The sequence below is a fragment of the Drosophila innubila genome, chromosome X (assembly GCF_004354385.1).
Source record: "Drosophila innubila isolate TH190305 chromosome X, UK_Dinn_1.0, whole genome shotgun sequence".
In the NCBI taxonomy this organism is placed as follows: domain Eukaryota; kingdom Metazoa; phylum Arthropoda; class Insecta; order Diptera; family Drosophilidae; genus Drosophila; species Drosophila innubila.
Window position 1 is genome coordinate 15787699 of NC_047626.1, and position 20854 is coordinate 15808552.

General features: G+C 39.0%; 3 protein-coding genes, 1 long non-coding RNA gene and 1 other non-coding gene across 7 annotated transcripts; 2 read left to right on the top strand and 3 right to left on the bottom strand.

Annotated features, from left to right (window-relative positions):
- Positions 1-2041: 2041 nt before the first annotated feature.
- On the bottom strand, positions 2042-3196 carry LOC117791480. 3 transcript variants are annotated; one of them, XR_004618053.1, is made up of 5 exons: positions 3015-3194; positions 2597-2949; positions 2505-2538; positions 2293-2442; positions 2042-2237 (listed from the first exon to the last, which is right to left on the bottom strand). It is a non-coding gene; the product is annotated as an uncharacterized LOC117791480 (long non-coding RNA). The 3 variants fall into 3 exon arrangements; XR_004618054.1 differs by having other exon boundaries at positions 2042-2259; positions 2326-2442; positions 2505-2949; positions 3015-3196; XR_004618052.1 differs by having other exon boundaries at positions 2505-2949; positions 3015-3193.
- Positions 3197-12087: 8891 nt separating this feature from the next.
- On the top strand, positions 12088-12541 carry LOC117789622 (mulatexin). The gene is made up of 2 exons (XM_034628676.1): positions 12088-12236; positions 12305-12541. The coding sequence occupies exons 1-2, from the start codon at positions 12132-12134 to the stop codon at positions 12431-12433; spliced, it is 234 nt and encodes a 77-aa protein (XP_034484567.1). The 5' UTR covers positions 12088-12131; the 3' UTR covers positions 12434-12541.
- Positions 12542-13322: 781 nt separating this feature from the next.
- Positions 13323-13713, top strand: LOC117793363. The gene has a single exon (XM_034633672.1). The coding sequence runs from the start codon at positions 13344-13346 to the stop codon at positions 13467-13469; it is 126 nt and encodes a 41-aa protein (XP_034489563.1). The 5' UTR covers positions 13323-13343; the 3' UTR covers positions 13470-13713.
- A 223-nt stretch (positions 13714-13936) lies between these two features.
- Positions 13937-14735, bottom strand: LOC117793496. Its single transcript, XM_034633816.1, has 4 exons — positions 14447-14735; positions 14311-14393; positions 14119-14254; positions 13937-14058 (listed from the first exon to the last, which is right to left on the bottom strand). Exons 1-4 carry the CDS (start codon positions 14556-14558, stop codon positions 13952-13954), a joined length of 438 nt encoding a protein of 145 aa, XP_034489707.1. The 5' UTR covers positions 14559-14735; the 3' UTR covers positions 13937-13951.
- A 3276-nt stretch (positions 14736-18011) lies between these two features.
- Positions 18012-18128, bottom strand: LOC117794381. Its single transcript, XR_004618420.1, has one exon. It is a non-coding gene; the product is annotated as a U5 spliceosomal RNA (small nuclear RNA).
- Between the last annotated feature and the right edge of the window lie 2726 nt (positions 18129-20854).

The window sequence follows — 20854 nt, forward strand, 5'->3', positions numbered from 1 at the left end:
CCTGCTGAATGCCCCCATTGATTCGATGGCTGTAATTTCGATATATTGAGAATTTAACTTATTTTGGTTTAAATAGTCTTAAATTATTTCTATTAGTTGAGAAATACTTAGGGCCTGTTGTTCAATGTCTATTTACGGGGTTTGGTAACTATACAACACATATTTTGACGTAAAATGTATAGAAATTAATGTCAAATTTGAATTTATCTATTTTATAAAATTTAAGGAGACATTGAAAGGAGACTTTGTAAACTTAACATATCCAGATTATTTATTTTATATAGAAAATTATTAATTTTCTATGTACTTGACAATATCATTTCTTAGGTTTAACAGATAAAGTAATTTTATATTACTACCATAAAATGTTAAAAAGTCAATGGATTTATGAATTAAAATTCTATAATATATCGCAATACTTAATTATTCGTTTCATTTTCTAATATTGATTGTTGAAGAACTACAGTAACTGGAAATATTGAAATAATTATACATATATGAAATAAATAAATAAATCAAAAATGTAAGCGTTAAAGATAGCTTGCAATGAACTCAAAAAATGAAAGCGAGGGAAAAAAGTGTCTAATTTTATAAAGATAGCCTTTCAGAACTTGAATACAGGGTGTCTGCTTGTGAAGCACTATCACTCTGTTGCAGTCGCATCAATTCGATTCATCAAAGAGTTGTGCCTGTTGTCTGCCTCGTGTTGCAGCTGATGTGGAACTTGCGACTTGTTGAGCTGTGTCCACTTTGAGAATGATTGCAAAATGATTACGCGCAGTTCACAGGGCAGCTCTGAGGGCATCATGGGCCCATTGCAGGTCATAATTTTGTTGTCAATTGTCGCCGAGGCAAACAAAAGTTCATTAGGCAACGGTCAAAGTGGCGTCCGTGGCACACATACTCGTATGCATGCCACCGGTCATGTGCTGCAACTGCAACTGCAACTGCGACGACAACAACGATTGCGGTGCCAAGGACACAAACAGTGCAGGATCACGAGGGTCAGGACAGAGGAGAGGCGAGTGCGGAGGCGGACAAGACAGCAGGACAACAGAGAACGCGACACAAAATGTCAGCGACATCATTTGTCAAAACAAACTTTTTGACGTAGTCGCGTCGCAGCGAAAGTGCGTGGCTGGCCCCCAATCCCCTCTTTCCCCCTTTCCCCTATCCCCTTTCCATACTCTCTCTTTCCCCTCTGCTCCTTCCCAACAGTTTGCTTGACTCCTCCGCTTACGTGTCTATCTCTCTCAGTGTGTGAGCTAAGTCCAAACAACAACAAACTGATGCCTCATGCATGGCCGCCTTACGTCTCATGCCACATGCCACATGCCCCTTGCTCTTGCCATATGCCACATGCCTCACGCCTGCTTAGTATGATGTTTATCATTATTATCGCGACTCGCGTCCAGCCAACAGCCAAAATCGTCCTCGTCTTTGTCCTCGCACTCGGCATCTACCTCAGGCCCCCCTTTCCCCCATCAACTCAGTTAATTTTTGCTGTTGTTTTTATACACTTGCCACAAAGTTAACCAACTTGTTAACAATTCCAACTCTCTTCTAGGAACATTATAAGCTGCATTTTATTTCAGTGTATAGTTTAGTTGCTGCCTCTGATTATAGTCTTTAATTATAGTATCTGATTATAGTCTTCAATCAGAGGCAAAAACTATAAAACTAACCTGTAAGCTTAAAACCAAACTCCGGATTAAACTAAAAGCTCTTGTAACTCGTTGACTTATTTTATTACCGCATTAATTTAGAAAAACAGTTGAAAACTGGGGAAAATATATTACGATATTTACGTAACGATATACGATAAATCAGTTCAATAATTATTTATATAAAATGTTTTCATTTCCTATAAGGGCACTGGGAATTTTCATTTGAATTTTGAAACAGTTGAAAACTAGCAAAATATATTCTTTGTAAAGATTGGCGATATTTACGAAACGATATACGATAAATTAGTTCAATAATAATTTATATAAAATGTTTTTATTTAATATATTTTTGAATTTTTTAATATATATTTGAATTTACTTATAATATTGCTTTCTTTACTGCTGAACCTTCGAAAATAATAAGTTTGTTATAAGCAACTCGTTCCACAACGGGAAGACCGATCTGGACTGCTGCTTGTTTTGTAAATAATCGACCAGCAAACCAGCGATGCCATCATCTCCTGTCTACCAATCCGTAATATCCGTCTTTTTGAAGCCTTTGACTGCTTGCTAAGGGAGTTTTGATTCATTACTGTTATAATAATGATAGGTAAAGAGTAGTTACATAGGAGTAAACCGACGACGTGCTTGCATCTACCTTATCTTCTGTAAGGACACAGTTAGGGTATTCCATGCTAGCAGCCATTGAATTGTCGTCACTAAGAGGTGGGATGGATATCGCAGACCGATGTCCATGCGCTTTTACATTCACTCGCTGCAATGCATGATTATCATTTAATTTTGAAATTATTTTAAGCACATTAACATGTATCTTACCTTCTTTATTCAGTTCAACAGCAACACCTTCCCGCTTTTAACAGATATATTATCCGAGTGTTTCTTAGTTTGGGTCTCCATGTTTGACTTACACGTATAATTGAGTCCAGCAGGATTAAATACAAATTATATTTTCCTGATACTCTCCTCAGCTGTTCTCTCAGTCCACACTTCTAATACTTCTATTACTTGCACAACACATTTCTAGTAAATCTAGCTCTTAGATTTTCTAATTGTTTTACAATTCTTTTTTGGATTCTTTACAATTTATTGAAATTATTTTAAAGTGTTAATTTTGATTGTAACAAGAAGCATTTTATAATGACTGCGGACGGCAGTCAGTTAGTGACGAAAGCATCACGAAGGGTGTTTGTTGTTTATTCTTACGGAGCTTGATTCAGACTGAATTGTATTTAGTGTTACGTGTATATTGTGTATTATTGCACTGAAAATTTAAATAGAGTTTTTTAGTTTTTCGCACAGCATCTTGTGTCTCCATGTTTGACTTACACGTATGATTGAGTCCATTAGGTTTAAATACAAATTATATTTTTTTGATACACTTCTCAGTCCACACTTGCACAATACATTTCTAACTTTTGAATTTTCCAATTATTTTACAATTTTTTTTTTTTGATACTTTACAAATTATTGAAATTATTTGAAAGTGTTAATTTTGATTGTAACAAGAAGCATTTTATAATGTGTTGTTTACTCCTACGGAGCTTGTTTCAGACTGAATTGTATTTAGTGTTACGTGTATATTGTGTATTTTGGGGTGACAGTTATGTCGATGTCTATCGGATCCCACATACACAATCTAATATTTTGCCTTACCTTTTTTTTTTAAATGACGTAGCTCTTTTGAATCGTCACAGAAAGGAAATGCAAATTCTTAACCATAATTTTGGAATATTTTCTATATAAAGCTGTACACATTTATCTTGGTCTAACTCTCTCACTCTCTCTACTCAACTCTCCCCTCTCTTGTAGCTCTTTCTGTTAATTTATTTGCCTTTATTTTCTTTCTCCCACTTTATTCTTCACTTTAGAGCAATTTGCTCATTATGATCATTTTCTCTCAATAATTATCCAAAAGAAGATTTTGCACTTAACTGGCATTCAGCTTGGATTGATCAATATTACACACACACGCAATCACACACGCATATGCACTTTCTCCCACACACACACACACACACAAATTTTCGCGCCACGTTGACAGACTTTGCTCGGACTGGCAGCAATGCCACATGGCGCATGCCACACGAACATGCCTCATGCCACAGTTATCCACGTTGCTGATGCTGCTGATGTTGTTGTTGTTGCTGTTGTTGTTGTGTATTTTGTGTGTTGACTTTTGGTCGCGTTTTTTGCGGCAACGCCAATGTCGCCATATTAGCGGTTTTCGTGGCCGATTATTTGGAAGCCCATTTGATTTGGGTGCCTCCTGCCCCATCAGTTGCCACTTGCCCCTTTTTAGCCTGAATGACTATCAATTATCCGAGTGCAGACTTCAGACTCTGAGGCTGAGATGGAGACTGCGAGCTGAAGCACTTTTATTTTATTTCATTTCATAATTACAACAAAAAGTCACTCGAAATGTGACATGCCAAACAGAGCAGACAAACAGAGGCGTAGCTATGGTAAGGTTGAGGGGTGAGGGGGGACGGGGTAGGGGTCAAAGGGAGATAGAGAAGAAGAGGGACTCGAGTCGACTCATAGCGGAAGCTGCAAATAGTACATTGCTGTGTTCCCAGTTCCAATTTTTCAGCAGGACGACGAAACTATGCACAGTTATGGACACGTACTCGGGAGTGGACAGCTCGGGGAGCTTGGGGCTGTCCACTTGTGCAAATTATTGTGAAATATACAGCAAAAAGCACAACAACAACAACAAATGAGAATAAAATAGGAAAAGTAAAACGAAAAAAAAAAGGGAACACAACGAGAAACGTTGCATACTTTTGAAAATGAAGTCATCGAGGCGCTGAGAGACACGACAGCCAGACGGGAGAAAGGGGCACAAGTGTGTATGTGGCACATGGAACCCTTAATTAAATAAATTCAATATGCGCAACGGGCGGCTGCCCCCCAACCAAGTCAAACCACCAGCCCCCAGCCCCCAGCTCCCATCCCCCAACCCCCACTGCCACCACCACCCAAGTGAGCAACTCGAAACGGGCAACAACTACAAAATTATATGGCGAAAATGTTCTGTTGGAAATCGTCATGGATTTTAATATTTAAAAGCGTTCTCAGAAACTGTCCCAGCAACTAAAAGAGAGAGGCAGAGCGAGAGAGAGCGAGAGAGAGAGAGTTGGAAGCGAATGAACCAAAGAGACTTTTGACCAGAACGTGGGCTGACCAAAAAGTGCCACAGTTCAGAGGCCAAACGCATCGACTACGCCATGAACCATGTCCCAAAAGAAACCCTCTACCCACACCCTTGACCCCCCCTTCCCTTACTCGCTACCCCAGCCTCTGTATCTAACACAGGCAGCAATTGCGCACCACCCAAAAAACCCGTTCGACAGGACAGCGGCAACATTTTGATAAGCGTCGTCCGACGCGTCGTCTGGTCAGAGTGCTCCTGCCCTTGTCCCTCTGCCCCTTCGGGCCCTCTCTCTGCCTGTCGCCTGCGTCCTTGTTCGTCGCCAAAAAGGATATTATTTAATGAGCTAAACTTAAAGCATTGGGCGCTCCAGTGGATCGGTTTGTGGGTTGGGGACTGACCAAATTGAGTTGACCTGCTTCTCCCTCTGTTTCTGTATGTGTGTGTGTGTGTGTGCGTGTGTGGTGCATAGTTTTTGGTGGCTTGGTCTCGGTCTCGGTCCAGACTCAGACTCCACACTCCATCCGCAGTCAGAGTCTCGCTTGGCTTGCATATTCAATTGAAACTGAAGGCTGACCAAACTCAAACCCAACTCAGATTCGAATTCCTGCTGTTGTTGTTGTTCTTGTTGTTGTTGTTGCTACTCCTTCTTTTGGGGTCAGGCGTGTGCGTGATTAAAAATTCAACACCCGAAACGAATGTGGAATTGAACGGCAAATTAAATGAGCACTCAACTGGACAGGGCATAACCGGAACTTTCCCCGAGTTTGTCTCTCTCTCTCTCTCTCTCTCTCTCCCTCTCTCTCTCTCATAACCAAGCAAAATCTATTCACTTCATCTCTACTGTGGCCCCAACAATTTTATGTAACGAACTTCAATATTAGACTTTGCATTCATAATTACCGGCCAAAGTTCGTACTTGTATTTATCAATCTATGCAAGCTTACAAAAATATACCGAAATGGAACTGCAAGAGTTTTTTATACAAAATAAGTAAATGGCTACAAAAATATTTGTCCCGACTGACTGATCTTTGTGCAGCACAAACGGTTAGAAATAGGAGGCTGAAATTTTGGCACAACATAGATGAGACAAATTTATCGAGCAACAAGAGGGCGTTTTGTGAAATTCGTACTGCAAGGTGTTCAAATTGGTGGACAAATTTTACTCTCACGCAGACATACACATACGCATTCACAGATAATACCTAAGCTGAAGAACTCAAATATAAATTGAAACAAACACTGTTTTAACCAGTTAATTTTCCAGTTCTGCTTTTGAATATTCTTTAGCTTCAAGTAGATTCTTTTTAGCTCAGAGTCTATGAAATTGACAAAGTTTATAGTTTTAAGAACTATAAAGAACTTGGTAAAAAAAGTAAAAACAAAAAAAATGCAAATACATGATATAAAATTTGACAATTTCTTTGAGAATTTATGGCACTTGTGGGAGGCATAGACTCGTTGCAGATAGGAGAACATTTAAAGAGTTTATGGGCATACACACACTGACATATACACACACACACACACACACTCAGAGTTATCCTTCCGCTTATCAGAAGGAGGCACACCTTCGCCTCGACTGGCAACGTTTTCATAAATTCATAAAATTATTGCCCGTAATCAGCATTATGCATTTGTAAAAACCGCAAAGAGTAAAGCGCTGTTACGGTACTTCAGTGGTGCGGCGGTACTTCGGGTACATCATAGCCGAAAAGTGAGAGAGCAAGGACACAACCTTGTCTGGTTGTGCCTGAATTTTGGTTAGGCTTGAACGATTGCGGGGGCAGGCTTCATAATTACAAGAAATGTCTCATATCGCAGCGGTAGCCCCTTCCACTCAATCTGACACCCTCACCCGTTCCCATAGCTGTACCCCCGTTTTTGATGTACCCCTTGTACGCTTGTGAAGTCTTTCTGTTTTCTGGTTCTCGCTTGATTTGCCAGGAACATTTTCTTTTTAATTATTTATATTTTGGGATTTTTAGCAGGCAGCGCACGATTCAAAGGCTTTCCAAGTTTTTCTTTACATACACGACTATACGTGTGTGTGTGTGTGTGAGTGTGTGTGTGTGTGTGTGTGCACAGGGGGGTGTTATTTGCATATAAGTACACATCAGACTGTGATGCTCGCCTGTCGACTGCCGACAATATCTTTTTATGCCCTCTGTGTGTGTGTGTGTAAATGCTTTCAAGGCGTAGCATCCCCCTCTCACACCTGCAGCTGAAAACTGCCTAAACTGCCCTCGCCATGCCCTACTGCGATGGAACCAACCCCCCGGCCTTACCCCCATCGGCATGTGTTTTATTAGGCATGTTAATTAAAAGACATGAAATGAAAATAATTAAAAATATATATTAAAATATACATACATGCGTATCTCTTTCGCTCACACGCTTTCACTTATTTATACAGATAAATATGAATATATAACTCACACACACACACACACACATACACATACACGATAAACAGGCTTTATTGCTCTCGGAGACCAGTTTTGCTTTTTCTTGCAGATCAGTTTGATTTTGCGTGTGTGTGTGTGTGTGTGTGTGTGCAGTTAGGGGTATGCCAATTGGGGTGGGAGTAACAGCTTACACTCAACCCCTTCTCTTTTGTGTATGCAACTAAAAGTCGTTTGTCAACTGAAGAACTTGTTTAATATTCACTCTGATTTCGAACTCAGACTCAAAGACTCAAATATCCCCAATAGTAGTACCACATTACCCTCCCCCTCCCCTAGCCACTGCTCCAGCTACACTTTCAGTTGATGGTGGTAACATTTTTATCGCCTTATTAACTCATTGCTGTGGTGTCAACTTACAACAATACAACAAACGCCAAAAATAACAACAGCAACTCAAGTAAAACAATAGCTAAATTTGGTCGCCAAGTTGAAACACCCAACCAACAGATTGCCTGCCTGTTCCACCTACCTCCCCCTCCATCTTCATTTCGTTATTGTCTACAATATTTGGTTGCGTAGGTGTTGAAAAAACCAAGTTCCAGTTGAAGCAAATCCTCAAGCTCCTTCTACATTTGTGGACCGTCTTAAGTGTTGCTAATAACGCCTACAACTAAGTAAAACAGCTGCCAGAGGGGGGCAGTGGGGGGTTAAGGGGCGACACTTTTAAGAAATTGCAAAGTTTTCCAGTCGAACAAAAGGAGAGCAACGAACGAGTTGAAAGAGCAGAGAGAGTAGAGAGAGGAGAGAGAAGATGGAGGTCGCTACTCAACAACAATACTTTGATGCGATTTTGCGGATATTAGGTGTTAATTTTTCAAAGTGCCTCCACCTCCACCTCCTTCCCCTTCCCCTTCCCTTGGCCTATTGCCATGGCGTCTGCTGCCTTTTGTAATTTTAACTGCTTTTGGTTAACACTTTTACGCATTGCCAACTGCTTTGGGCGCCCACTTGGCACATTCTGCGCGTGTGGAGCGGGTGGAGTGGGGTTGTCGGGGGTGTTGGGGGTGTTGGGGGTGTGGATGACATCGATATCACATGGCACTCAGAACACATCTCTCTCTCTCACATTCTCTACCCAACTTCTCCAACTCCAACAAAAGGCAGCCAAGTCATCGATGGCAAAAGTTTTGGCCAACTTTTTCTTGGCTTGCGTTTTTTGTGTGCTTTAATTGGTCTCCAGGGGGGAAGGAAAGAGGAAGGGGTGAGGGGGGGGGGGTGGTAGGTAAAGTGGCGCTGCCAACAAGCATTGAGTTACTGTTACCTTCTTGCCCCCCACTTCTCTTTTATGGCCTGTCACCGAGCGCGTTTCTGCCATTTATTGAGCATTTTAGCCTTTCATCGATGCTTTTGGCTGAAATTATTTTGCTCATTTTAATTATTATAACCGCTAAGTACAGGCAGCAACAACAATGGCACACACACACACACACACAAACACACACACAATGATGACAAACTTCATGATGTGCTCTTGGTCTGATGGAGACGATGACTGAGGGGTTAGCGAGAGGGGATGGGGGAATGGGGGTATAGGGGGAAAGGCTGCCGCAAAAGCTCACAAATTTTAACGGTTATGGCCAACAGAGGGTCGTTCAGCGGGCAACAGAGAGTGGGTAGGGTATTTGAATGGGAGAATGGAAATGAGAATGAGAATCGCAATGGTTTCTCTCGATTCGAGGCATTGTCCATTGTTGTTTTTGCTTCAAGGTGCCTAAAATGCCATCGAATTCATTGTTGTTGTTGTTGTTGTATTTCCCCATTATGGCTAAGATGTTTCAAGCCCAAACCAATGTTGTCTTGCCAATTGTTATAGGCAGAGAGAGTTCCTTACAGTCTCTCATCTTGATAGTCTTTTGTACCCTCTTACTTTATCCATTCCTGTTTCTCTCTGTCAATCATTCTTACATGTTTTTAGCTTTCAATATATTTTCTTGTTCAACTTATAAAATAGTTTGCTTACATAATGTGCGTCTATTTCTACATAATCTTAGTTCTCGTCATTATAACTATCATAACCTTGGTCGTCTTACAGATTGTGCAGGCGGGCAAGTGATTTTCCACTGTCAGGTATGTAGAGAAGTGAACACTCTATTGAGATTCTCTTTGGCTAAAATTCTCCTTTAAGCAATATCATATCTCATATCTCTTTTATCTACGAATCACACAATCTTTCAATTTTTTTCTGCTGTTATATTCACTTTGACATGTCCTTTTGTCTGATATTCTCTCTGATCTTATTCGGCTCTGTTGTCCTCTACTTGTTAGTAAATTTCTTTGTAGATTTTAAGCCAGTTCTTTGCTGATCATCTTCTATCTGTCTCAGTTGTACTTATTTTCTCAGCTGATGCATTTCTTTCCATCTTTTTTGATTTGCAATCTTCTTTTGTATTTTAAAACTTTTTCCTTCATATTTGATACTTAAGGGAAGTCTTGAGATCTCTTGCTCTCGTTTGGTTTCTTCACCTTGATTTTCTTCTTCATTAAACTTTGTGATGCAATTCTTAGCTCTTTTTTTTTCAGCTATACTCTTGTTCCCTTTTGGTAATTCTTCACGGTCTCTTTATTGTTTTGTGTTTGGTTTTCACTTTCACTTGATTTTATTTTACTTCTTTCTTTGGATTTCTCAGCAATAATATTTTCCTAGCCCAAGTTTAGTTCTCATAGCTTTTGTTTCTCTTTCTCTCTCTCTCTCTCTCTCTCACTCAATTGCGGTTCTCTCTATGACATTGTCGAGCGATGCTCAGCTTCTTGTTCTTATGCACTTTATTGGTATTTTATTACATATTTTTGCCATAACATTTGCATACAAGATGCTTGCTCTCTTTTTACTCTTCCCTCTGTCTCTCTCTCTCTCTCTCTCGCTGTCCCTGTCTTATTGTTGCTGGTTGCTATAATTAACTGAGTATTTATTACTGCGGTAGATAAAATGTTATGCGGCTATTATTTTAGTTTTATGGGCAGTGAAGAAGCCAACAAGCAAGCAGTCAGCCAGGTGGGCTTAAGCCGGGCCAAGTTAACGGCCAACAACATGGCGGTTGGAATTTGAACTTGGGTCGAGACGAAAGCGTGTAGTGAGAGGAAAGAGGAAAGAGGAAAGTGCTGAACCTGAGCCAAAATGCACTAACACAGGACACAAGCCATTGAGCAAGCGCAACCAATTAAGCCAACAACAATGCACAACACAAACTTGGCTGAGTCGAGTTCGGGCTTAAGATTGGCATTGGGTTGCTTGAAAACAAATATAAAAAAAAAAAAAAAATAGAAGACGAACACGTCGCTAATTGTTTTAAGGCCGACAACAACATCGCGATGCCGGCAATGCAATAAGGTGTGAAATTCAAGCGCATAAATCCAAGAAGACGGCCCAAAAACTTTTTACCAGTTGCCGAGTTCGTTTCAGACTCCAACTCTGACTCTTACGGTGACTGCGACTCTTGGTTGGAACGCCTTGAGCCAGTTGATAAGGCTAAAAAGTTGGCTCTCGTCGTGTTCGTTCGCTGGGCCGTAAAATAATAACGACAAGAAAATTACGCATACGCCGTGTTGTTTTACATTGTCTACGTGCGGCGGCCAAATAAGGCGGCTTATTAATATTATTACTCATACGCCATGCAGCCCAAAAGCAACCCAAGCTCTAGCCTAGCACAAGGACAAGTTCCCATCTCCCATTTCCCCTCTTCCTCGTTCCTCCATCCTCCTTCCTTCTCATGTCTCATCTTCTCATCTGCCAGCTGCTGGCGGCGACTTCTGTTGCCATATAATTATAATTGTTTAATGAACTGCATGGAGCTGTTGCTAGCATCGAAACTGAGGCCGCAAATACGGCAGCTTGTGGGCGCAGATTGAAGTCAGAGCAGCTGTTGCTCTTCTCGAGAGGATGAGGCTGACTCTAGGGCAACCGTATCGGAGTGAATCCAATTGAATATACTATAATTGATTGTAGTCGCCATAAGATATGCGATAAGCGGATTCTTAGATCAAAATCAAAATTAAACACTTGCAATAACATACTTAAATGGGTTTCTTAAATTGTATTTCCCATTTTTGATCCAACAACTAGTTAAATTATAGTTTACCCTGGTAGAATATTCACCAAAACTAGTTTTAAAACTGATATGAAAAGTGGGAACATGAATATCATTCAGCTTTCTGTAATATTGTGCGCACTGTAAGCACATTAAAGCTCACAGCTTACAGGTAATTTCAAATAAGAAGACTAAACTTACTGTAGTTAAATTGTGTTAAAAAAGCTCACCACAGCTTAAGTTTAATCGAAGCTGAAGCTATATTTAATCTTAACTTGCTTTTTATTTCATTATTCTTTTTCGGCAGTCAAAATAAATTTAGTAAATCAATTATTAAATCTAAATTAAATAATATTATCAAAATTAAAATAAATTATATTCAAAAATAAAAAACCTTAATGAAATAAACTACTAATGAGCTTCACGTAATTTAAATCTTTACTTGAAAACTGTTTGGTCAGTGTAGCTTGACGGATAACCAGATAACTTGCCAATTGAAAACGTGAAGCCATAATAATAGATGAAGATAATGCAATTAAAATGTAGTTGAAGCCGATAATGAATAATAATATAATTATATTCTGTTTATTCTAAAATTACAGAATATGACAGAATACACAATTCGTGCATCGATTTAAAATTTCACACCAGAAATAAAAAGTCAATCTAAATTAATTTTTTCTCCTCTGTCCCCTCCGATCACCCAACAGCAATTTGATGATAGCAATTTGACACGCAAGGCCAAACACACACAAAAGCCATCTCGAGAGAAGTATAAAAGCCACATAGTTTCTATTATGGATCATTATTTGTCAACTGGAAATACAGCTGAAAAGATGCGTCTAAGTCTGAGCTACTTCCTGAGCCTTCTTCTCGTCCTTCTCTGCGGAAATGCTCTTGTGGTACGTCTAGTCTCAGTTTTTAAATATCAATTTTTTTTAAACTTCTACATTTCTCTTTTCTCTTGCAGAGCGCCAGACCGCAGGGTCCATGTGGACCACCACCTAACGGACCTCCACCAAGTGGGCCACCACCGTCGGGTCCTCCACCAGGCGGTCGCTGTGCACCACCGCAATCAACAACCGCCGCAACGGGCTAAACAGATTCAATATATCAAGCCAGATCGCCCACTTGACTACAAAGATTGTGTTTTTTTTATCATTCGACTAAGCTTGTTAACCACTAACAAATATACGTAACTTTGCAAAAAAAAAATTTATATTGAATTGACACTGGAAGTCCTTTTTTATGGAGAGGTCTCTAAAGTGCTTTAAATAAGCTGGTAAAAAAAATATTCTTAATGGTAACAGATTCTTTTTTTGAAGTGCGAGTATAAAGAAATGTCCAATATTCAATTTTATCATTTAATTAAAAACTCATTGATGAAATTTTAAAAATTACGTTGTTTAATTGAGTTTGATATATGTAAAAGTTTTTAGACCCAATCTGAAGTTCAACAAAATGCGTTACATTTTAGATTTTTCAACAGCACTTTAACAATTATTATTTGATAAATAATAGTATAGCTTGAAACAAACTTTTACTCAGACAACACTGCTCAGTTTACTTTCGGTCAATAATAACAGAAATATTAATGGAATATAAGCAACAACGGAAAATAAAAACTTTCACACAAATATGGGCTTGCATTGTCCTTCTTCTTGCACTTGCACTTTCATTTTCGACATTTCACATTGCTCATGCTCTTCTCTTTCTCAACACTTTATTTTATTATGTTTCATTGAAAACACTGTCTCTCTGCCTTTCGTCAGCAAAATATGGAACACCTTTCGCCGGCTGACAGCTCTCTCTCTTACTCTGCAGGGCTTTTTGAGGGAAACTTGTCCGAAAATCCCAAAAAAACAAAGCCTGTTAATCAGTCAGTCAATTAGTTTGTCAATCAATCAATCAGCTCGTCAGCAATATGACAAACAATGCTATGTTTTTACATATTATTTAGTTTGTTTTATTATTTTTTTTTCTAAATTTGTTCGTATAACTGTTTTAGAATGTCTGATGACTTTTTGGCATTCTTGAAATTCAGCATGCATTGCTTTAAATATATCTACGTTTACTTTGTATGTGTGAACATTTTGGAGAATCTTATTCAAGGCCATGAAGGTAATTCCAGTTGAAGTCAATGCCAAAAGATTTCCTTAAAATAGGAGTAAAAAGCTGCTGCTTTCCTCCTTACGATTCGGAAGAGTTGCACCGAAGGAATTCAAGATGTCAAAGTCATCACATTATAGTTGGCTGCCTGCACTTTGATCTAAGATGTGAAGCGCTGTGAATAAAAGTAGCGGATTTGATATTATTTCACACACATGTTGGAACAGTAAAAGTAGCAGTCAAATAAGAGTTTTTATAACCCTAAATCAACATATTCCGTTGTATTTTTTCTTACTTTTATGAGCTTTCAAAGTTTGCATAACTCACAATGTAATTTAGCTGATTAAGTGAACATGCAAGCTTGAAATAGTTTTATTTTTATTTCCACTAAAGCTTAAAATCTATATTTTGGCATGACTCCACAATGAATTTTCCAATTTAATTGCATTTATTTTATTGAATTTTGATAAAATTGTTTAAAGAAAAATGGGCTTTAAATAATATACTTTTATCGCAAGAAAGATTTACTGAAACTAGCAAAATATTCATCTGATACACGTTCCTTGCACAATCTGAGATAAGAGTAGGCGACAATCCAAAAATAGATACTGATGCCTGCAAGTACAAAGAGAAATATCACAGTCGACGATTAATAAACTAAATATCGATACTTGCATATGCTAAATATGGCAACGGAAATGTCGAATTTGGAATTCTCCTGACATGTTACCCAGTAATAGCTACTGACTGTGAGGACCAAAGCCTGCATGATATTCGTTATCAGATAGACTATCACCAAGTGAGACATTTCCTGCGAAAGGATCAGGTTGAGGAGTCCGTCTACTAACAATATTTAATGGAGCTTACGATAATGACGCTTAGAACGAGCATGAAACATCCCAAGGCGTGAGTTATGTAAACAAATGTAGCCAAAATGTCAAATACAGGATCTATAGAAGCAGTTGTATCATTGCAGTCAAATATATTAGATCAGAATCCTTACGGTTGCACATCTGGAGATTCACTATATGAACGCAGGTGTCAAAGATGGCGATCATAAAACAGGCCAAACGCAGATTTACAAACAGACAGCACTTGGCCACACGTACTTTCATTTTGAACCCAATTCGAATGAAAGGAAACTCCTAGCTAGCTAAGGAGCCAGGTAATTTTTAAGTTCAACAATTTTCCCCTCGTCTCAGCGACTCCTTCGACTCCTTATTCCGTCATCTAGACTAATCCCTGGCCAATACTTTTAATGGCAGCCAAAATAAAAATATTGAACCACATTCTGTTGCACTGGTCAATACTTTGATATAAATAAAAATAATGCTTTGATTTAAGAAAAACAAGAGAATAAAAAGATACAGAATTAAAATGCTATACAGTAAATATTAAATAAAAACCATACAAGTTGGATAAGTAATAACAGGTAAATTGATGAAAAAATTGAACGTATTCAAACACAATTTGATTTAATCGGATTTTTCAAAATCGTAAAGTAAAAGAACATTTTCATGAAATATTTACATTCCCAGCTATTTTTATTTTCCATTGCCTGGATTGCCAATCAGTCAGTTAGTCAACACAAAGAATTTTAAATATAAAGATAAATAAATGTTTAAATAAATAAGTAAATAAGTTTGGGAAAAAAAAGTGCAAACAAGGGTATAAAAAGGGGGCAAATGTAATAATTAAATTGCATTTGTGTCTGCGGCCGTTGTCCTCCAAACAAAATGGCGGCAATTGCGTGTTTGTGTGTGTGTGTATTGTAAAAATATTTATGTGACCGCTGCACGGTCATTGGTTTTGGCTCTTTCGTTTTTTTTTTTTTCATTTTTTTTCTTCTTTCTGCCTGTTACAAAAGGCCAAAACCAAACGATTCTCCGGACAATTTACAGTATTATTACTCGCTCTCACTCTGTCTCTCTGATGTTGCTCGTCTTTATCTTTTGCACTGCTTGTCTCTTTTGCATTCGTTAAACTTATTTATCTTTCAATTAAATATTTAAAGTCCAAAAAATGCTTTCACCACCATGCAACTTATTTAAAGTATTGCCGACACGCACACACACACACACACACAAACGCACACCTTTAATATTGAAATTGAAATCATAAATAAATGAGTAAATTTGCGATGCTTTTTTGTAACAGTGTGCGAATGTTTCGACGGGTTTATTTGCATTCGGATGCGCAACACACGCGGCGTATGCGTAACGTCTGACCATGTGAGTTTACATAGTATAGTGTGTGTGTGTGTGTGTGTATGTGTTTGTGTGTATACTGTAAATTTTATTGTTATTTTTTTCTTGTGTTTTCACGCAGTGTTTGTAAAATTAATTGACATTTTATTTGTTAATTAATTGTTATAGCCGTTGGCCGGCCAGTAAAATGCCCAAATGACCAAATGGCCAAATGGCTTTTCATTATTGTTATTACAAATGCCGCGGCCATTATTATTTGCTCGTTAAGCGTGCCTGTATATGCATATGTGCAAGTGTGTGTGAGTGTGTGGCCAAATTTAATGCATTTGTAATTTAGTTGTAGTTTTAATTGCGAAAATTGTTAATTTTCTAATAATTTATTTATTTAGTTTTGCGATATGTTTAGAGCTGCATTGAGGGAGTAGACGGGACAGGAACAGTTTGATTACCTGGCAAGCACTGGAAACTTTATCATATATCTAACTATATGCAGAATTATATCAATAAACTGTAAGACCATGCTGTTGCATGATTTAAACTAAATATATTTCATATTTCATAATAAATCAAAACATATTGTAGCTTTCATTTGTTACTCGTCCGCTCACAATTCATGGCTCAATAGATGATGAGACGTTGTCCTAGCTAAGTCCGAATGATCCATACCAAAAAATAAGAGGGAAGAACCGAACTGCAACCCGAATAAGGACGCGGTTGAATTGGAAAAGCAGTGTGGCAACAGCAGGAGTCGAAGCAGCAACAGCGCAGCAGAGGGCCCATCAATTTTTACAACTTTAAATACCAGCAGGAAGTAACTTAAAAACGACCTCGCTGCCTCATCTACATCTGCATGCCCCCGTTTCAGAATTCATTCCACCAACTTGCAACAGACAACATTTCGAATGCGTTCGAGAACACGACGAACAGCGAATAGCGAATTGCGAATGGCAATAAGAAAAAGTCATAACAAAATTTTACGACAACTTTGGCGGCGTTTTCATTTGGAGCCGATGTGTATATATTTAGTTGGGTTTGGGCTCAGCTCTTGGCCAGAGTTGCTGATGAAGATTGAGAGTGATAGAGGCCAGGAAGAGGAAGAGGAAGAGGGAGACGGAGACGGTGGATTGCCCATTGTCGGTTAGGTGAGCTGCAAAATGCAAAACAAAGGAAAATTACCAGACGAAACGGAGCACAGACAAAATATTCTAATGGCAGTCATCCCGCTGCTTCCAAAGTAAATGGGGAGGTGGAGGTGGAGGAGGCGGAGGCGGCGGCATATAATAATCATCTATATTCATGGATTAGGATTCAATTTTTATGCCACACGCGAAAGCTGTGGAAAAAAAAGCAGCCCAAACACCAACAACAACAACGAGGGTTAAATTGAAAATAAAGCGACGACTCTGCCAAATATGAAATTATAAAGATTCCACAGCATAAGCTAGAATGAGACAGACTCAGAGCGAGACTAAAAGAGAGAGAGTGCGTGGTAGATAGAAACAAAAAAAAATATTCAAAAATTTATGCAAGAAAATATTACCAACGAGCTAATAATTTTCTCCGGCCTCGCGTTTTGCCTTTCAAGGTGGCAAAAGCGCCGCGTGAGACGAGTTCTTTCTTTTTTTTGTAGCTTTGCGGGTAAGAGTGGTGAACAGAGGGGAAGGAGGGAGAGAGGGAGAAGTGGGAAGCGCGAAGTGGGGGCGGCAGCTGAACGTTAACTGCGCTCTGGCTGAGCCTTGAGCCCGTCCTGGGCTTCTATTAATGAATAATATCGCGGCTAAGGCATCGGTTTCGGCTTCGGCTTTGGATTCGGCATTGGCAACGGCTTTGCTAACAGCATCAACAGTGGTTGGAGAGGGGGGGTGAAAGAGAGGCGGAAGGAAGGAAGGGCGGAAGGGAGCTGGAGTTGTGGCACGCCACAGGGGTTAATAAGTAATCTGCATTTTTTGACATTTATTTATGTCTTCAAATATGTGCGACGCTCTCAATATCTCTCTCTCTCTCTCTCTCTCTCTCTCTCTCTCTCGCTATCATTCTCATTCTGTGTGTGTCTCTCGGGGCAACAACAACAACAAAGAACGCCTTAGAGAAATATAACAGCTGTTAAAAGTGTCATTAAAGAAAATATGCCCAGTTTTTATGCTTAGCCTTAGTCTGTACCTTTGTCTCTTCATCTACCTCTACCTCTATCTCAGTCTCTATCTCATCATCTGTCTCTATCTATGTCTTTGCTATTGATGTTAAAGAATCGATTGAAAAATCAAAAATATATACAAATATTTACATAGTTTTGTTTGACAAAAACATCAACTAATCCGTTTTCGCACAAAAAATTTGCATATACTTATGTATATCTACTTATAGATTTTACAAAAGCCTAGCAAAAAATATTTTAGACTCATTAGAGTGCTCCTCTCCACGGAAATCTTTAGTAAAAGGCGAAAGATTTATTCGACAACTGAAGAGAAGCCAAAGTGTCGAGTTGTTTTACATTAAAAGTCTCTGCCTTCGGCAAAGATTCCCATATCTTTCGTAGTTATTATCATAGGGACCTTATGGTATTAAAATCTTAGTCCATTTTTAGAGGTATTTTTTTTTTTTCGAAATTAATTAACTTTAAATGCAGAATAGATAAAGAGGCCAAAACAAGATCAAAATGACATTCCGCTTCAAAATCAGTTTAGTTTTTACAAAGTTATGAAAGTTTGAAGTTAGTCAAATCTTTGACTTAGCAACTTTACAAGTCCAAATTTTTGTTCAATTTCACATGATTTTTTACAAAAAAATGAAAGTCCTCAGAATCAAGTTTAAAGTGTTGTTTTATACTAATTACGATATAAGGAGTTGATTAAAAGTGAAAACTTGAGATTTAAAATTTTGAATTTTCAAAATTTCAAAGGGGGGACCCTATGGTATTAAAATCTAAATCCATATCTAGACGTAATTTTTTTTTTTTACGAAAATAATTAACTTTAAACGCAGAATTAATTAAGAGGCCAAACCATGATTAAAATGACATTCCGCTTAAAAATCGGTTCAGTTTTGATCAAGTTATGACAGTTCGAATTTGGTCAGACTGCGGACTTAGCCACTTTACAAGTCAAAATTTTTGTTCAATTTCACATGATTTTTTACAAAAAAATGAAAGTCCTCAGAATCAAGTTTAAAGTGTTGTTTTATACTAATTACAATATAAGGAGTTGATTAAAAGTGAAAACTTCAGATTTAAAATTTTGAATTTTCGAAATTTCAAAGGGGGGACCCTTAGCATCGATATTGAATCTTGGTCAAAAATAATTAAATTTTCTAAATGAAGAAAATTTAAATGCAGAATGAATTAAGAGGCCAAATCATGGTCAAAATGACATTCCGCTTGAAAATCGGTTCAGTTTTGATCAAGTTATGACAGTTTGAAGTTGGTCAGACTGCGGATTTAGCCACTTTACAAGTCAAAATTTTTGTTCAATTTCATATGATTTTTTACAAAAAAATAAAAGTCCTCAGAATCAAGTTTAAAGTGTTGTTTTATACTAATTACGATATAAGGAGTTGATTTAAAGTAAAAACTTGAGATTTAAAATTTAAAATTTTTAAAATTTCAAAGGGGGGACCCTTGTAAAAATTTTTTGAGTCATCTTCATGCTTCATTCTGATAGAGTCCAAGATGAAGTCTGGTCCCGGATACAAAAAAATTAGTGACATTGCGTGTATGTTAAAAGATAGTCAGCAGCTTGTTAACCATAGACACAAAATAATTTGGTAGGCCGGGGGGGAAATGGCAGGAGGTGGAGGATGGAATGGTAGGGTGGTGGTGTGGTGGGGTGGTGCTGAAGCTGTGTGATGCTACGTGCTGCACAAATCTATATTTACGATTATGGAAGTTTATGATGCGCCTTCGACATTTAAGTGTCATTCAGCGCTCGGCTGTAAACGCGACTGTTTGACGGCTGTTTGACAAGAGAAGAAAGGAGGAAGCGGGGGAGGTGGGTAGGGGAAGATGAGGGACGGGGCGATCTAATGACAAATGCCCTGCAAACTGGTCACACACGCAACACACGCATTCCCCGGCTACTTCATCGCACCTCCCCTTGTCTAGAGTTGCCCCCTTTTGCAGGGTGGCCACCCACAATCATTGCCTTTTGGTGAAAGTGAAATTGTCATAAAAAGTGAAAGGCAACTGGGGAATGTGAAACTGGAAATGCGACCAGCAACAGATTCCGAGTCCGAGTCCGAGTCTGACTCCCGACCCCCGACCCACGATTTTCCTTCACATGTCAAGGTAATTTGGGCGCACTTTTTGTGCCCGCCTCGTTTTATGAGTGAATTAAAATACTGTGTGTGTGTGTGTGTGTGTGCTAGCCACGCCTAGATGCCTAACCGCCTACCAGCTCACACGCATACATACATACGTATGTACACACTTATGTAATTACTTAGTTTATTATATTGTAAGTGCGAGTATCAACGGTCCGAGTTGAAGTCGCCTCTTCCCTCCCCTCCATTCCCATGCCATCCCTCTGCAGTCTACAGGCACGCACCAGTGAGCGGTCGGTCGTCTCCCGCCCCTTGCCCCGCCCCATTACGTTGACTGCCCCCCCATTTTATAGTTTTGGCAAATCGTAAAAACTTTTACAGCATTTACATGGAATGGAGGGAAGAACGAGTAGGAGAAGTAACGTTAGTTCTGCAGGGTTGCTCAGCGCCATGCGTCAGGGTTGTCGCCACAAAAGTTTGCACCACAGTTGTGCTCTTTATTTGTCTTTGAAGCAGCAGCATTTACTGCTTTTTCAATTACCCAACTATGCTCGCTCCTCAGCTCCTCAGTTTCTCAGCCTGTCTCCTCATCTCTTCATCTCCTCTCTACATTTCTCCCTTTTCCCACCCACTTCCTCTTCACCGTTCGTCTGGTGGCAACTCTCAGTTTCAACTGCAGCCACGCCCCCATTGAGCCGCACTTAAGTCGCCTGACCAAAAAATCATTAACTATTTTAATTTCAGTTTGCAAATTCCATGCAATTTAAATGCGAGCAACTGGCCAATGGCAAGGGCGTGTTTGCGGGTCAAAAGCCAAGCATCTATTCCCCTCCCTCCCTCCCTCATTCACACTCTTTCCATTCCATTCCCAGTCTCTCTGTTTATGATAGAGACTTGGCGTAGTGTGCACTTTGCCCAAATGTTGAGCAAATATAATTAAAGCGTCTAAG